Source organism: Megalopta genalis, unplaced genomic scaffold, assembly GCF_051020955.1.
Source record: "Megalopta genalis isolate 19385.01 unplaced genomic scaffold, iyMegGena1_principal scaffold0026, whole genome shotgun sequence".
NCBI classification, from domain to species: domain Eukaryota; kingdom Metazoa; phylum Arthropoda; class Insecta; order Hymenoptera; family Halictidae; genus Megalopta; species Megalopta genalis.
The window spans coordinates 1165160-1180258 of NW_027476096.1; the positions used below are offsets into that span (position 1 = coordinate 1165160).

Sequence of the window (15099 nt, forward strand, 5' to 3'; positions counted from 1 at the left end):
GATACCGTTATTTTTACTATCCTATCGCTCAAGCAGACACGAGACAATGAAAAACACTCCATCGATGATTCTCACTGGTAGAGAGCTTCGACTTCCAATGGATTTTCAAAGAGGACTCCCGCCTGATTCAAGATATGAGGAGGACGAGTTTGTTCAGCAAACGCGTATCAGACTGGCTAAAATTCATGAATTTATTCGCCAGAGACTGAGAATTAGCGGAGACAAAATGAAATCTTGGTATGATGTTTACGCTAATTCAATTACGTTTGCTACAGGCGAGAAAGTATGGCTGTTCCAACCACGAAGGACGAAAGGAAAATGTCCCAAGTTGCAGTCCGCGTGGGAAGGTCCTTATGTGGTACAGGACCGCCTGAACGACATTATTTATCGTGTAACTCGTTCTCCGAAGTCGAAACCGAAGATCGTACACGTTAACCGCTTGGCTCGCTACGACGCTGTACACAGAAACCTTTGACTGTCTCTCACCCAAGAAGAGGATGTTTCTTCGCAGAAGACGAGGGAGTGATCTGTGTACTGACACGTTGAGCTCTTTCCATTTGTGGAAGAAACGGTTCGATGGGGGAAGGAAGTTGTATCCTCTGGAAGATTACGTCCTCCCATTGGGGAGTGAGGACGTGTTCTCAGGAGGGTACACCCTTTCCAGACTGGTCCACAAAAAGAGATGCACCGGATCCCATATTACTGCAGGTAGTATCCTGTGGTGATTGGAGGTGCATCCGGGGAAGAGTTTTGGTGATTGATCAGAGCAGGGTACTCCCGAGATGTCTGCAAGTGAGAAGTTCTCAAAACTTCTTCAAGAAAGAAACGCTGAAGCCTCAAAACAAAGAATTAAGAGGAAGGGTGAGCGACAAAGTTTAGAGCTGTACGCGTCGTAAGTACTGACATTCTGCTCAAGGTTTTTTGGTGGTTTTCCCTTGAGACGGAGGACAAATGTCAGGACGTAAACTGTCTGGAAAAGGCCACCTGGGTAACTAATTACATTCTTTCCTTGTTTACCTACTTTTCAGACAGAAGTACTTGCGGTGAAGGTTACCTGTCAGTTGTCCGATGGAACGATAGTTCGAGGTTATAGGACTGAAGCTTGTCCAAATCAAGTCGCTGTAATGTGAAACTGCCCTGTTGTGAGCAACACCTTAAAGAAAAATAGAAAAGAGGGGTTGCCACGGAGGTGTGTTATTAACGGGCAATCGAAGAGTCGGGATCGGACCGTCGAGCGATCAACACCATCTAATTCAAAGATCTCTAACATAATTGAATTGAGTTGTATTATAGTTTATGTACTTTATTGTAAATAAAATGCCGCGACGCGAGAGAAATGCGGTAATTCGCAACAGTATTATTTAGAGATTTATAAGTATCGATGTTTACCCTAATTATGTATTTTAACTATTTGTCGCGTCGCCGGTCACATCGGTGGCCCCCATGGCGCTGTAGCCAAGTCGAGTGCCAGTCACCGGTGACCCCCACGGCAGCCAACTTGTTAAAGCCATGAAAGGTTGTTCGTAGTTGACGTCACTGTTAGGTATGAGGATAAAGACAATCTCCGAAGAGCCCGAAAGGAGAAAATGGAGAAATACAAAGATGCCGCAGAACAAATCTAAGTGAAACTTGTAGAGGCACATGGTCGGCGACCGTAATAATCATTAAAACTGTCCGCTTGCAGATGCCAAGGGTTCGGCAGAGAGAAAACGTCCTTGACGTTTGCAAGCGCCGGAAATTGCTTCGTTCCTTTATTTTTTATCACCGCCACGTGCACAGCAGACCTAGCTGCGGAGAAAGTCGCCGGCCGCGTACCGCTACCCGGCCGAACGGCCAGCGCGCCCTTACAACGAAGGTTGGACGATAGCTGTCTCCCCCGCCAAACTGAACGGGGGTAAAAGAAAGACAGCAAGTCTCCCAAAAAGGCGTGGCCTTTTTGGGAGAAAGAATATAAATAATGAATGTAAGAAACTGCTCTAGCTTCTTCTTGTTAACTATTCCGTCGAACATCCGCGCCGCGCGTCATCCATGTACCACGCAAAATAAAGTCCAGTTGAGTTTTACAAACACCCTGTGTCCTTCCGTTGCAACCTCAAACAACACGTTACAAACTAAAATGTGAGACCGCAGAAGTGCTACCTATTGTAGTAGGCTGCAGAGGAGCCTTGCCCGCGGGCACAATAAAAAATCTAAAAGTCCTAGGGCTAAATAAAGCAGATTTCTTGACGGTCGCAATGATTGCCCTCCGATCGTCGATTGAAATTGCGAACATTTTTATCGATTATGATCTTAGTGGGGGATCATAATGCTAACTTATTTATTTATTGATTTCAGCCGCGTATTTAACCGCATATGACAAGGCTTCGGCCGAAAAAATTGAAACAATCTTATCGCGTATTTAACCGCTTAGTTATAAGTTTTATTCTTTTATCCGCGGCCGCGTATTTAACCGATCGACCGCGTATTTAACCGCACCGACTAGGCTTCGACCTTATGACTGAGCGGCCTGCCAGCTGACATTAATTTAGCCCGTTCCGGCCTTTTACACCGGACGGTGCGAGTCCTCGGTGTACTATTGTGCACTAGGGCGCAGAGCGAATTCTATGGGCGCTTGCGAACATCAACAGCAACCGGGTTGAAATTTTGCACAGATGGGTTTTTGATGGACGGTGGAGCGTATTGCGATGCAACAAATTGTTGTTACTTTTATTGTCATCGTCTTATTCCAGGTTATGTTTCAAAATGGTTGCAACGGCACAGTGACTGGCTCTTTCATCATATCTGATAGATCCGCAGCTTTAAAAATGTCTACGCAATTCATCTTTATTTTTTATCAAACACGTTTGTATATTTTGCATTTGTAGAAGTCAACAAGCTGCAACGGCAAGAAAGATGCGCACCGAAAAGATCAACGCAATGGAAGTTACTCAAGAAATGCCCGATTTCATCATTGAGGCAGGAACGCAGGAGCAATCGCGTGCACGATCAAGCATCGAAGAAGGGTTAACCATTACGGACTTCCGGTTCGTGGTAGAACAAGTGCTACTGGTAGGGTACCACTCGGCAACATTTGAATGCACCACGCAACATTTGCAAGTAATCAGAATGAAGCGCTCAGGATTAAGAGCAACAATAACTCTGAAGTGCAAGATGTGCCAATATGAAGCGGAAGTGCACAGTCAATCGGCAGACAGCAAAACATTGGATGTATATTGTCACGACTCAAGAGTCGTCGAGTGAGGAGCGGAGCAGCGGAGGTCAGTCAAGAAATGCCCCATTTCATCATCGAGGCAGGAACGCAAGAGCAATCACGTGCACAGCCAATCATCGAGGAAGGATTAACCATTACGGACTTCCGGTTCGTGGTAGAGCAGGTACTACTGATAGGGTACCACTCGGCAACGTTCGAATGCACCACGTAACATTTGCAAGTGATCGGGATGAAGCGCTCGGGATTGTTAGCAACGATAACTCTGAAATGCAAGATGTGCCAATATGAAGCGGAAGTGCACAGTCAAACGGCAGACAACAAAACAATGGACTTGAATTATACTACGACCCTCGCTACAATCACTTCTGGAGGTGGTTACGCAAAGATGGAAGAAATGTTTGCAACAATGAACATTCCATGCATGTCAAGGATGGAATATCGAAGACGTCATGACGACATTGTTCAAGAATCGATAAGTGTTGCTGAAGCAGAAATGCTAGCAGCGGCTGAAGAGAAGAAACAATTAGCCGTCCAAAGAGGCGACGTTTTAGCTTCCGGTATCCCTTTCATCCCCGTCGTGTCTGACGGAAGCTGGATGAAAAGAAGCTGGAAGAAAAGATCATACCGTACTGGAAAATATGACTCCTTGTCCGGTGTGGGTGCAATAGTCGGATACCACACAAAAAAAGTTTTATTTATAGGTGGAAAAAATAAAGTGTGTGCGATTTGCCATAACGCTTCGAAAAGGAAGGAAAGTCCCAGAAAACATACATGCTTCAAGAACTGGGGACGAAATCAGACGTCCACGAGACTGGAGAGTGCTGCAATTGCTGACAGTTTCAAGGCCAGCATAGAAAAAAGAAGTATCGTATATAAGGTCTTGATTGCCGATGGCGACAGCAGCGTTTACAAAACGACTTTGGATTGTGATCCGTACAAATCAGAGATCGTTCGTGTTGAAAAGATTGAGTGCACGAACCATTTATTGCGCAATTTTTGCAACAAAATGAAAGATGTTGTAAAGAAGACTCCACCTGGCATTTATCGAAAAGCCGTGGAAAATAACATTCGCAGATTGCGCACGGATGTTGTGAAGGCTGCAGTTTATAGATCGAAAGAAAATCTTCCGACCCACCAAAAAATAAAAAATTTGCAAACGGATATGCTAAATATTCCTAGCCACGTCTTCGGAGAGTACAAGGAGTGTACGAAGAGTAGGATATTTCTGCGACCGCCCTGCAAACGCGGAACAAGAAAACTTGGTACCGCATCTCATGAAAATTGGCACATATAACCAGATACAAGAGATCTTCCGTCCATTGATGGCTCACACATGCTGAAAGTTTATTATATAATACTAATAACAACTCAGTTGAGGGCTTCAATGCAATCATTGCAAAATATACCAGTGGAAAGAGAATAAATTGGTGCCAGAGAGGATCACACACACACACATATTCCGCGAGATGTGCAGCTGCTGCTGTACAGTACAACACGAAAACAGTAATATCAAAGGTAATGGAGGCCAAGGGTAGGGAGCCGCCGAAATTGGTAGAAGAAATTTCAATAATGAAAAAAAAACAGGAAAAGGAAAGAAAGTCTTCGAAGAAGATGCGAAACCCGTTTTGTTCAACAAAGGACCCGGATAATGGAGTTAGCGCAGAGAAATCGGATATGGAGCAACATGTATTTAACTTCGAAAAAAAAGGCATACGAAGATGCTGCACGATTGGCAGATGAATAGAAAGAAAATAGAGAGGGATACGGTAGAACAAAATAAAAGCCACGAGTGGCATACATACCGATCCAAATTACTTACAGTGTCGAACTTTGGCAAAGTGTGTCGGCGAAGGGAAAAAATCAAGTGTGGAAATTTGGTAAAGTCACTGCTGTATCCAAACGTATTGAATCTGGGGGCAACTCCGGACGGCATAATTGACGACGACGGTATCGTGGAAATCAAATGCCCGATGACGGCAGAAAAGTTCTCGCCAGAAGAAGCGATAAAAAATATTCCATCCGTAAGAAGAATATTTGAAGATGATGCAGGTACTGCATTACGCAAAACCCATCATTATTTTTACCAAGTGCAGGGACAACTGCACATAACAGGTAGACAATATTGTCTGTTTTGTTTATGGACACCGAAGGGTGTGAAATCCGTAAAAGTAAGCAAAGACGACAAATTTTGGCAGCATGAGATGCAATCGAAATTGTCGCGATTTTATGTACATTGTATGTTGCCCGAAATATTAGAAGGCCGCTATATTAGAAACATGATAATTCGAGAGGCCACAGAAACAGAGTACAAGGAACCAGTTGTAATTAGCACGCAAATAATTAATACACCTCAAGCGTTGCTGCAAACGCCGTTGCTGGCGGAAACAGCAGCGGCAATGCGACGGAGGTGAAGACAAACACTCTACTGGTCAGAGCCAAAGAAATCGCTCTGGCCTTTAATGCCGGCAAAACTGTAAGTATATGCAGTATATACATGTACAATAAAATGTATATTTATAATATTATTATAAATAATATTATATATATTATTATTATATATAATATATTATTATTATTAATACAAAATTCTACTTCTATGTTACAGTCGAGTATGAAGACCGATTGGCCAAATTGACTCGGGGGACGATAAAGCCCTCGAGGGTGGATTTAGTGGCTGCCAACGTAAGTAAATGTAAAATAATAAATGAAAAATACTTTCGGCGTAAAATAATAAATAGTAATAGTAATAGATACTTTTACGTTACAGAGAGAACTAAAAAAATTAATGAAGGCGGACATATAATTCAATGTGCCTAAAAGGCGAAGAAAAATGTAATATATAGCAATTCAGAATCGGAAACAGATTTAATCGAAAAATCTAATTACACGAATTGTGATATAACAACATGGACGAAAAAGCATTTTGTACCAAAAATTGATCGATATAGTTCAAAACGTTCGGGAATCGCCAAACAAATGCCCAGATCATCCAAAATCATCGATTCCTTTGAATCATTTATATCTGAAGAGTTCGACATAACCTTGACATAACCTATCACTCGAAAAGTACTCGAGCATGGATGATTATCTACGGAGTGATGTTTTTAGAAGAATAATGACCAGAGACCGTTACTTTCTGCTATTACGAATGATACATTTCTCGCACGAACCTGGACACATTGGTAAACCGCCTAACAAAAATAAGAAACATAGTTGATATGCTGCGAAAATTTTTCAATGCAGCATTTCAGCCTTACCAAGAACTTTGTATAGACGAAAGTTTACTTTTATACAAAGGCCGCCTATCTCTTTCAAACAATATAATCCGACAAAAAAAAATAGATTCGGTATAAAGCCGTGTATTCTTTGCGATTGCAAAACCGATTCTGTGCCAGTCATAATAGTTTATACTGGATCATCTATACTTCCGGATCGTGATATCAAGGGAATTGGAAAGTCTGGAGCAATCGTCTTAGCACTTTTGAAGCCGTATTTAGAAAAACGTGGATAACTTCTGTTCGAGTCCTGCATTATTTAACTTATTATACGGTAATCGTATTAAATGCATGCGGAACTGTAAGAAGAAGACGACAAAGAATACCAAAGATGGAAGATCAATTGAAAAAAGCAGAATTTTTCTTCGAAAATTCTGTTTGAGATGGATGGACAAGAAAGAAGTTTCTATATTTCGACTATGCATACTACAGATTTTATGTCAGTATCCAAACTGTGGAGGAAAACAGATTATGCAAAAGCCTATATGTGTTGTTGATTATAATAATTCGATGGATGTAGTAGATAAAGTGGATATGCTCAGAAATAGTGTCAATTTCACTCGTAAATGAAAGGAACGTAACCATATCTATGGCAAAGTTTCAATTGCAATTGATAAAACAAATAATTGATAAGCATCATCACATGGTTATACCAAAAAAATCAAAGAAGAAAGATTAATGATCCCATGAGATTATATATAACGGAGAAGCATTTTCCCTCACTGTATAATATATCAACAGGAAGGAAACCAGAGCCGAAGGTATGTAGTTTGCAGTAAAAGTGACAAAAAATCGGAATCAAGATATGAATGCAAAGATTGCAACGTTAGTTTATGTATAGATCCATGTTTTAAAATATTGGGTCTGGGAAAAAATTCGTGGCGTTTTCCCGATAGATGTCGTCAATTGTTAATAACTCACGAACAACTTTTGCAACAATACCATTAAACGCTTCATTTAAAGGTGACATATTGAACGTTATTTTGGGTGTATAAACATCGTGGTGGTGCAGCACTTTGAAAATTGTTGGCGTTTGAAAATGGAGAGAAATAATGAGAGATTTTGCTATGTTTTACAATATTATTACGACAAAGGGAAGAACGCTGCGCAGGCTTGTGAAAAAATTTGTACTGTGTATGGTGAAGGTACATTATCAAAATCAGCTGCGCGGAAATGGTTCGCTCGCTTTCGTTCTGGTAATTTTGATGATTTCTCTGACTATCACTTGTTCCGATCTCTACAGAACTCTCTCAATGAAATTAAACTGGCTTCAAAAGAAGCCTGTGAAAACCACTTGATTCGGTTTTTTAACCAGAAACCGCAGAAGTTCTTCACCGATGGCATCATCATTCTACCCGAAAAATGGCGAAACATTGTCGATAATAATGGAGCATATTTGGTTTAAATAAATTCATTTTCACAACATAAGAAATCCAGTTGAATTTTACTAACAAAACGCCACGAAGATCAAATAACGCCCAGATCAAATATATCACACCCAATCATATTATTAGGGGTACCGAAAAGTAATGTCGTTTCTGCGCATGTCAATATTCGTTTGTCATTTATCAGCTCATTGTGTACTTCGAAGTCGTGCCAAAGACATTTTAAGGTTCGTACGTCTGCGGTAATTTCAATTGTTGCTTCCAAACAGCAAAATTCCCTATTGCGGACACGGAGTCAAGACCGTGTTCCAACACGCTGGTTGATCCAACGGCGGACCCTTGACGGTGTGATTTTCCATCATCTGGCATAAGCTTAATTCAGCTTCGTCCAGCTCATATATCTTCACTGTTCCAGGGACATCACCTCGTGCAGATATTCTTCGACTGGTAAACTGTGTTTGATTGCAGGAGCCACGAATGTTGTGAACCACCATGTCATCAACTTCCACAAGAGGTTTCGCGCCATCCCTTTTTTAGGCCTCTTGACAGGGCTTCATCTCAGTCCGGTTTAAGCAGTCACAGTCACTGCATAAAGATCTTCACCTTCGTGGTGACGGGCTAGTCATCCCAAGGGATCGAAGAATCGTGCAACTCTGGAAAGTACTGCATGTTTTGTAAATATTTTTTCTTCTGCGCTCACCTCGTATTGGAAATGGAACACATCTTGTCGAGGTAGCCAGTGTAGATTCGGCATTTTCTGCAGTACAGAATGCAATCCAGATCCGTCAAGAACGTCAAATATGCCTCTGGTTATATTCACAACCTCTTGTTTTCATAACGAAAATCATCCGTCATCTTTCAGCCAAAGACTCTCCCTTGCATGTCATCACTTAGCCATGGCCCCTTCTTCTCATCATCGAACGTAGGCTCGAATAGCATAACTTGGCTGATATTTTCATTCCAACGACAAACGTACACACCTTTGACATTGCCTTTAATATTTTATAAGATAAGAATCGGTCTTGGTGTTGTTTAATGGATAAGTATCATTGGGGTATTTCTAATGGGTAGGTATCATTTTAATTTGAGAAATCTGACCAATATATTAAACAAATTTTCGTATATAAAAAATTAGAAATAAAAAAGTTGATTCATCACTTTTATTCTATCATTACAATGTATTCATAGTAATGTACGCCGGCATGCTAGCTGCTACCTTTCCAGGTAGTTAAGTTCGACCCGAGCGAACTTCGTCCTATCTTTCTCTCACGAGGTGCCGTGAGATTCGATGAATCATGCCTTAGCACAACGTAGTATATTCTTATACCCGCATGTTTCGATACCAACTAAAAGCACCTATTGAAGAAAGTACTGTACACCTCAAAATAGTTAGAAAATACAGTTAATTTACTAATTTACTACTAATTAATACTTCTAATTAATTTACTTCTCATTAATATTTGGATATTTTGAGAAGAATAAATATTTTATACAAGTTGTGAAAAATTGCGATCTTAAAGTTTGTCGCAAAATGTGAGAATCTAAAGTACTTTTAAATTTTATCGAGACAATGATTACAGACGTAAGGCTCGAATAATACATGATTACGAAAACGACCGTGTATACCGTACAGATTAAAAATCTATCCAAGCATTACACGAAAAAAGTAAAAAAGGGGGGGGCAATCCATTACGCGTCTTACAATTTATTACAAAATAGATTTTAAAAAACACACATTAGCATAATAAACTAAACAAAATCCATATTTAATATATGTATATGTGCATACAAGGGTCGACCGATTCGGTAGGCAGAGCCACGCAGCTAAAGCCAGGCAGCAAGGCCAAGCCAATGCAAATGAGCCTTAAGGATTTCTTTTTAATCCTACTATTATATTCTACTCTATTTGAAAGAGGCGGTTCCAGAAATTGAATTTTCATTTTTTTTTGTATAGAAATATGGTAAAAGAAATAAGTGAAAAGCTGGAGGAGGTGCGTATAAGTGCGGAGGAAGGCAACACCTCCGGCGTTGCAGCAAACGCCGTTTCAAACAACGCCGTTGTTACAAACGCCGTTGGTGCTGCTGTAAGCAGCAGTGGCAATACGGAGACGCTTGACGATATGCTAAAAAAGACAGCGAGAAATCGCTGTGGCCTACAATTGCGGCAAAGCTGTAAATATATGCAATATATGTGTATAATAAAATGTATATTTATATTATATATACTTCTAATTCTGCTTTTATGTTACAGTCGCAGTAGAAGAGTATTTTAGGGAAGTTAGCTCGGGGACCGCAAAGCCAACGATAGTCAATATGGTGGCTGCCAATGTAAGTAAATGTAAAATAATAAATGAAAAGTACTTATATATATATATAATATAATATATAATAATATGTATAATAATAAATTGTAATAATAATATATACTTTTACGTTACAGAGAGAGCTAAAAAAATTAATGAAACACACTATATATGGCCCCCGAAAAAGGGGGCTTCGAAAAAAAGATTGAGGAGGACGAGGAGGACGGGGAAATTACTTCCGACTTAGTGCAGTCAATGCAGCGACAATTGCAAAAAAAAGCTGTAATTTAAATAAAAAGTAACCCTACGAAGTATTAATAGTCTTCATATTATTATTAAGTGTACGAAGACTTTTGTGACCCGATATTTGCACCATATAATAAATATGCTCTATTTACTTAAAGAAAAAAGGTTCATTTTTATTTACTGCTATACACTTTTGAAGACTAAGTAATGTTCTTTAGTTATACGTAGACACATTCTAAAAGAACGTTATGAAAATACAGTAAATTCTCCCTAATTGATGCTTAAATTATGCACAAAAATGGACAATTTAGGAAGAGGAGATACGATTATTCGAGCCTCGCGGCTCATTTTTACAGTTACCGATTGTCAACAATTATAAAAACGAGGTGCAAAATTCGAATAATCGCATCTCCTCTTTCTAAATTGTCCATTTTTGTGTACACAATTCGAGCGTCAATTAAGAAGAATTTACTATACTAAATTTATTAGTTACTATTAGTTACTAAATTTCTTTCTGGTGTATTATATAACAAATGTAGGACTAAAGAATAAAGTTAGAATGAGTTTGTTTCATTGATTCATTGTTACACATACAATAATTAATAATTATGTATAATACATGAATTTTTAGTCAAAATGTTAAATGGTGAGAATGAAAAGCGAAGTAAAATCAAGTCGGCACGGAACGTGTTAAATGTTCTTTGATTGATGATTTCACTTATTTTTGCTATTACCATGATGACCGAAATATAATTTCTATCATCGTTTATAACTAATGGCAACAAACAAAATTTTTGCTTAATTGTATTTGTTATTTCTAAACAGAGATTGAAATCTTTTAATCGTGTGGTTTTTTGAACAATTTCTTTTACATTCCGTTACTAACACCTTCAACTTGAATAATAATGACGATTGTATTACAGATATTTTTTGAGAAAAATTTTTAAGATAGCTGTTATTATTTTGGTTACCAACATTTGCTTGTAACGCAATAAAAAATCAAGTACTATGTCAGTAACTGCGCGTATTCTGATCAGGGACTCGGATCTATCGAATCATTCGATTTACAATCGTAAATTACGAATATTTCTCTGGTTTTCTTTTATGCTAAAATAGCAATCGCGAAAACATATAAATTAATTGACGTTGCGTTTCAGAATTAATAGTTTTTCGGAAACCACGTGCACGCACCAATCGTGTTTCCGGTCGGAAAATTTATTATGTAGAATCTACGAAGCGCTCATTCAATGAATGAATTGAAAACAAGAGTCTCGTACTTACATATGCAGCACACGCCGAAACCGAGCGCACATGGTCCGTGGGACTTCCCCCGTTGAATGCGGCACTCATACGTATTCTTGCATACACCTCGCCGTCGTTTGTCCTGCGACAGGCACTCTTCTTCCACGGGAGTGGGAAAGAAATTTAGAACTGCAAAGAGATGTAAATAAGTGCTCGAAGATAACAGAATGCAATGGGGTTACTACATCTAAACATACACGAAGAGATTTCCTAAACGTAAAAATGTTAAGACCGAGAGAGAGAGAAAGAGAGAGAGAGTCGAAATGAGAGAATAAATAACTAAACTACCGTAACTTGCTTCCCGTTGACGACCGCTGTTGCCGATTCAACATAACGAATTCTGTCCGATCATGCAGCGCAACGAGCTGCCACTCACGAGATTACCAAAAATCTTTGTTTCATTCTCTCCTTCGTAAATCGCTGTTCTGCTACTACATATTACTCTCGCTTGCTACGTGCAATATGCAGGGTGACCCAATTTAAATCGATCCAGTCAAATATTTTCGAAACCGTCGATGATACTTCGGGAACAAAGTCCCAATTCTTTGGCAAGGGAGCGTCTGGCAGCTTGCCTTATTCAAACATACATTGTCTCAATCAGCAACCTGAGACACCCGATAGCCGGAAGACCCAACGTGGTCTCCAACCGTTGTCCGCCGCCAGGTGTTATTATTATACGTTCACTCTTGAGGCCACGTGCATCTCCAGACTCTATCGTAAATCGGTCAAAAATCCTAGTTCGGTAATTCTTACCGAACTTCTCCATCTCCCTCTCCCTCTCCCTCCCTCACCTATCTCTCTATCGCTCTATCTCTCTATCTCTCTATCTCTCTATCTCTCTATCTCTCTATCTCTCTATCTCTCTATCTCTCGATCTCTCGATCTCTCGATCTCTCGATCTCTCGATCTCTCGATCTCTCGATCTCTCGATCTCTCGATCTCTCGATCTCTCGATCTCTCTATCTCTCTATCTCTCTATCTCTCTATCTCTCTATCTCTCGATCTCTCGATCTCTCGATCTCTCGATCTCTCGATCTCTCGATCTCTCGATCTCTCGATCTCTCTATCTCTCTATCTCTCTATCTCTCTATCTCTCTATCTCTCTATCTCTCTATCTCGCTATCTCTCTCTCTCTGTCTCTCTCTGTCTCTCTCTCTCTCTGTCTCTCTCTCTCTCTCTCTCTGTCTCTCTCTCTCTCTCTCTCTCTCTCTCTCTCTGTCTCTCTCTCTCTCTCTGTCTCTCTCTATCTCTCTCTCTCTATCTCTCTCCCTCTCTCTCCCTCTCTCTCCAGTAAAAATTGCTTTGAATTCAGAAAAGATGTAATTTTTAAAGGAATACTTATATCATTGTATAAATACCCTACTATCGTTCATGTAATCTTATTATCTGACAGTTTGCACCAAAAATTTTAGGAATAACCATACATTTAAAAGAGGAATTGAAAAATATATTCCACAAAGAATTAATTGCAAATTGTTACTTCAACTTCATACATTTAATTTAGGAAATGTCTGAATATTCCTGTAATGTGGAAACTAGACAAAACAACTGTTAATATTTATCATCTATAATAAATCATTTTTTAATGTACATACTAAATAAGAAACAATTTAACGGATATATACGGCATGCAAATAGAAACAATATTGCATGCCTTTTCTTTTGTAAATTGTGGTTCTAAACTATTTTAAGATACAAAATGTTAACCAGCCCACGACTAATCGTCGTTTGTTGAATAGCAGTCAATTTTTCTGTGCAAGACCCGAACAATTAATAAGTCGCATGTCGCTTGATTTCCTTAGTCATGACAAGATTCTCGAAATTATTGGGTGCAAAACGTGCAGTCCTGTGTGTAATAAAGATAGTAGCAATAGTTTTTCGCGAATATCTCGGAAACTAAGGTATTCCGTTAATTAAGGCTAAAGAAATAGTTGTTCAGATTCGTATTCCTAACAACACATCCAAAAATCAACATAATCATCCTATATTGGTATATTAGATGAGGTTAAAGTACCTATTATGAAACACCGTTCAACTGTGACCTCTTCTTGAGATAGTAGCGCACACAATATAATAAGAAAATAGGTAAAAATTCTACCCTTATTTTTGAACATCGTTCTTTATAAGTTCACTTACATAAATATTGCAATTTAACAATCAACTGTAAAAAGAAAAGTGTTTTTTCGAATGCGAATGGTTCTAAACAAGGACATACTGATCCATATTGTGTACTTCTCGCTTTTCTTTTCATTATCCCAATTTATGAAACACTGGTACATGGTACGAAAGCGGTGTTAATAGGTACACGCTCGTCCTTCGCTGTTTTATTCGTATTGGATAAATATTTTTGAATATTTCACTCGTTTATACTAGTATGGATAATGGAACGTTATCGGTTAACACTTAACACCAAAGTCAAGTTATAAACGTAAAAGGATTTTGAAAACTACATATTTCTCACGCTTCCTCAAATCGAAAGTGTCAAAAATCGTGGCAAAATGCGATTTTTGAAATCTTTAATTGTTTACAGCTCCTAACAAAATCAACCGATTTTGTTCGTACACCTTTTAAAACGCAATGACATTTTTAAAACTGGACTAAATGACTTGAATTTTTTTAGTTGCTGAGGGACTAGTATAACTAGACAATGACCAAAATGATTTTTTAAAATTTTGCTATTCATTGAAATGACAAAAAAATGAAAAATCGTTTGTTTTTTAACTTTTTATCTGAACCTATAATGAAAATTTAAAAAATGTCTCATAAATCTCGGGAACTCATGTGCATGCTGAAAATGTTATCAAAATCGGTTGACATTGTTACAACAAATAAAACATGGCAAGAATTGCAGTTTTGTCACGATTTAGACCAAGAAGAATTAGTTTACAATTTTTTAAATCTTTCAACGCCTGTAGCTCGTCTCTCGGTTAACCGATTTTTAACCCGCATTTTTTAAATTTTCGTTATAGGCTTCTATAAAAAGGTTAAAAAGCGAGATTCTTTTACATTTTTTGTCATTCCAAGTAATAGCAAAATTTAAAAGAAAGCATTTTAGTCATCGTCTAGTAGAGTCTAACATCTACAAGAATTCAAATTGCTTAGTCCAGTTTTAAAAAAGTTATTGCGTTTTAAACGGTATACGAACACATTTGTGGGCCATTGTATGTCGATGTGTCGGTGGCTAGATCAAACTTGAACGAAGTGTTTATTGTTTATACCGGTGGTTAGGTCATGTTCGACAGAACCGTCGAATGTTTACTCTGAAGAAAGGAATTTATTTACTTCGGAGCAGGAGAATTCACTCTGGATCTCCGAAGAGAAAGGAACGAACGTATTGAGAATCGATATATTGTATATACAGTGTAAATAATAAAAGA

General features: G+C 38.8%; 1 protein-coding gene across 1 annotated transcript in view; it reads right to left on the minus strand.

Moving 5' to 3' along the window:
- The window catches only part of LOC143260958 (cytochrome P450 6A1-like), a 338865-nt gene that overhangs the window by 312959 nt on the left and 10807 nt on the right, over positions 1-15099 (minus strand). The window contains exon 2 of the mRNA XM_076527585.1: positions 11702-11851. Coding sequence (XP_076383700.1) covers positions 11702-11770 — 69 coding nt within the window. The 5' untranslated portion in view covers positions 11771-11851. The remainder of the gene's footprint in view (positions 1-11701; positions 11852-15099) is intronic.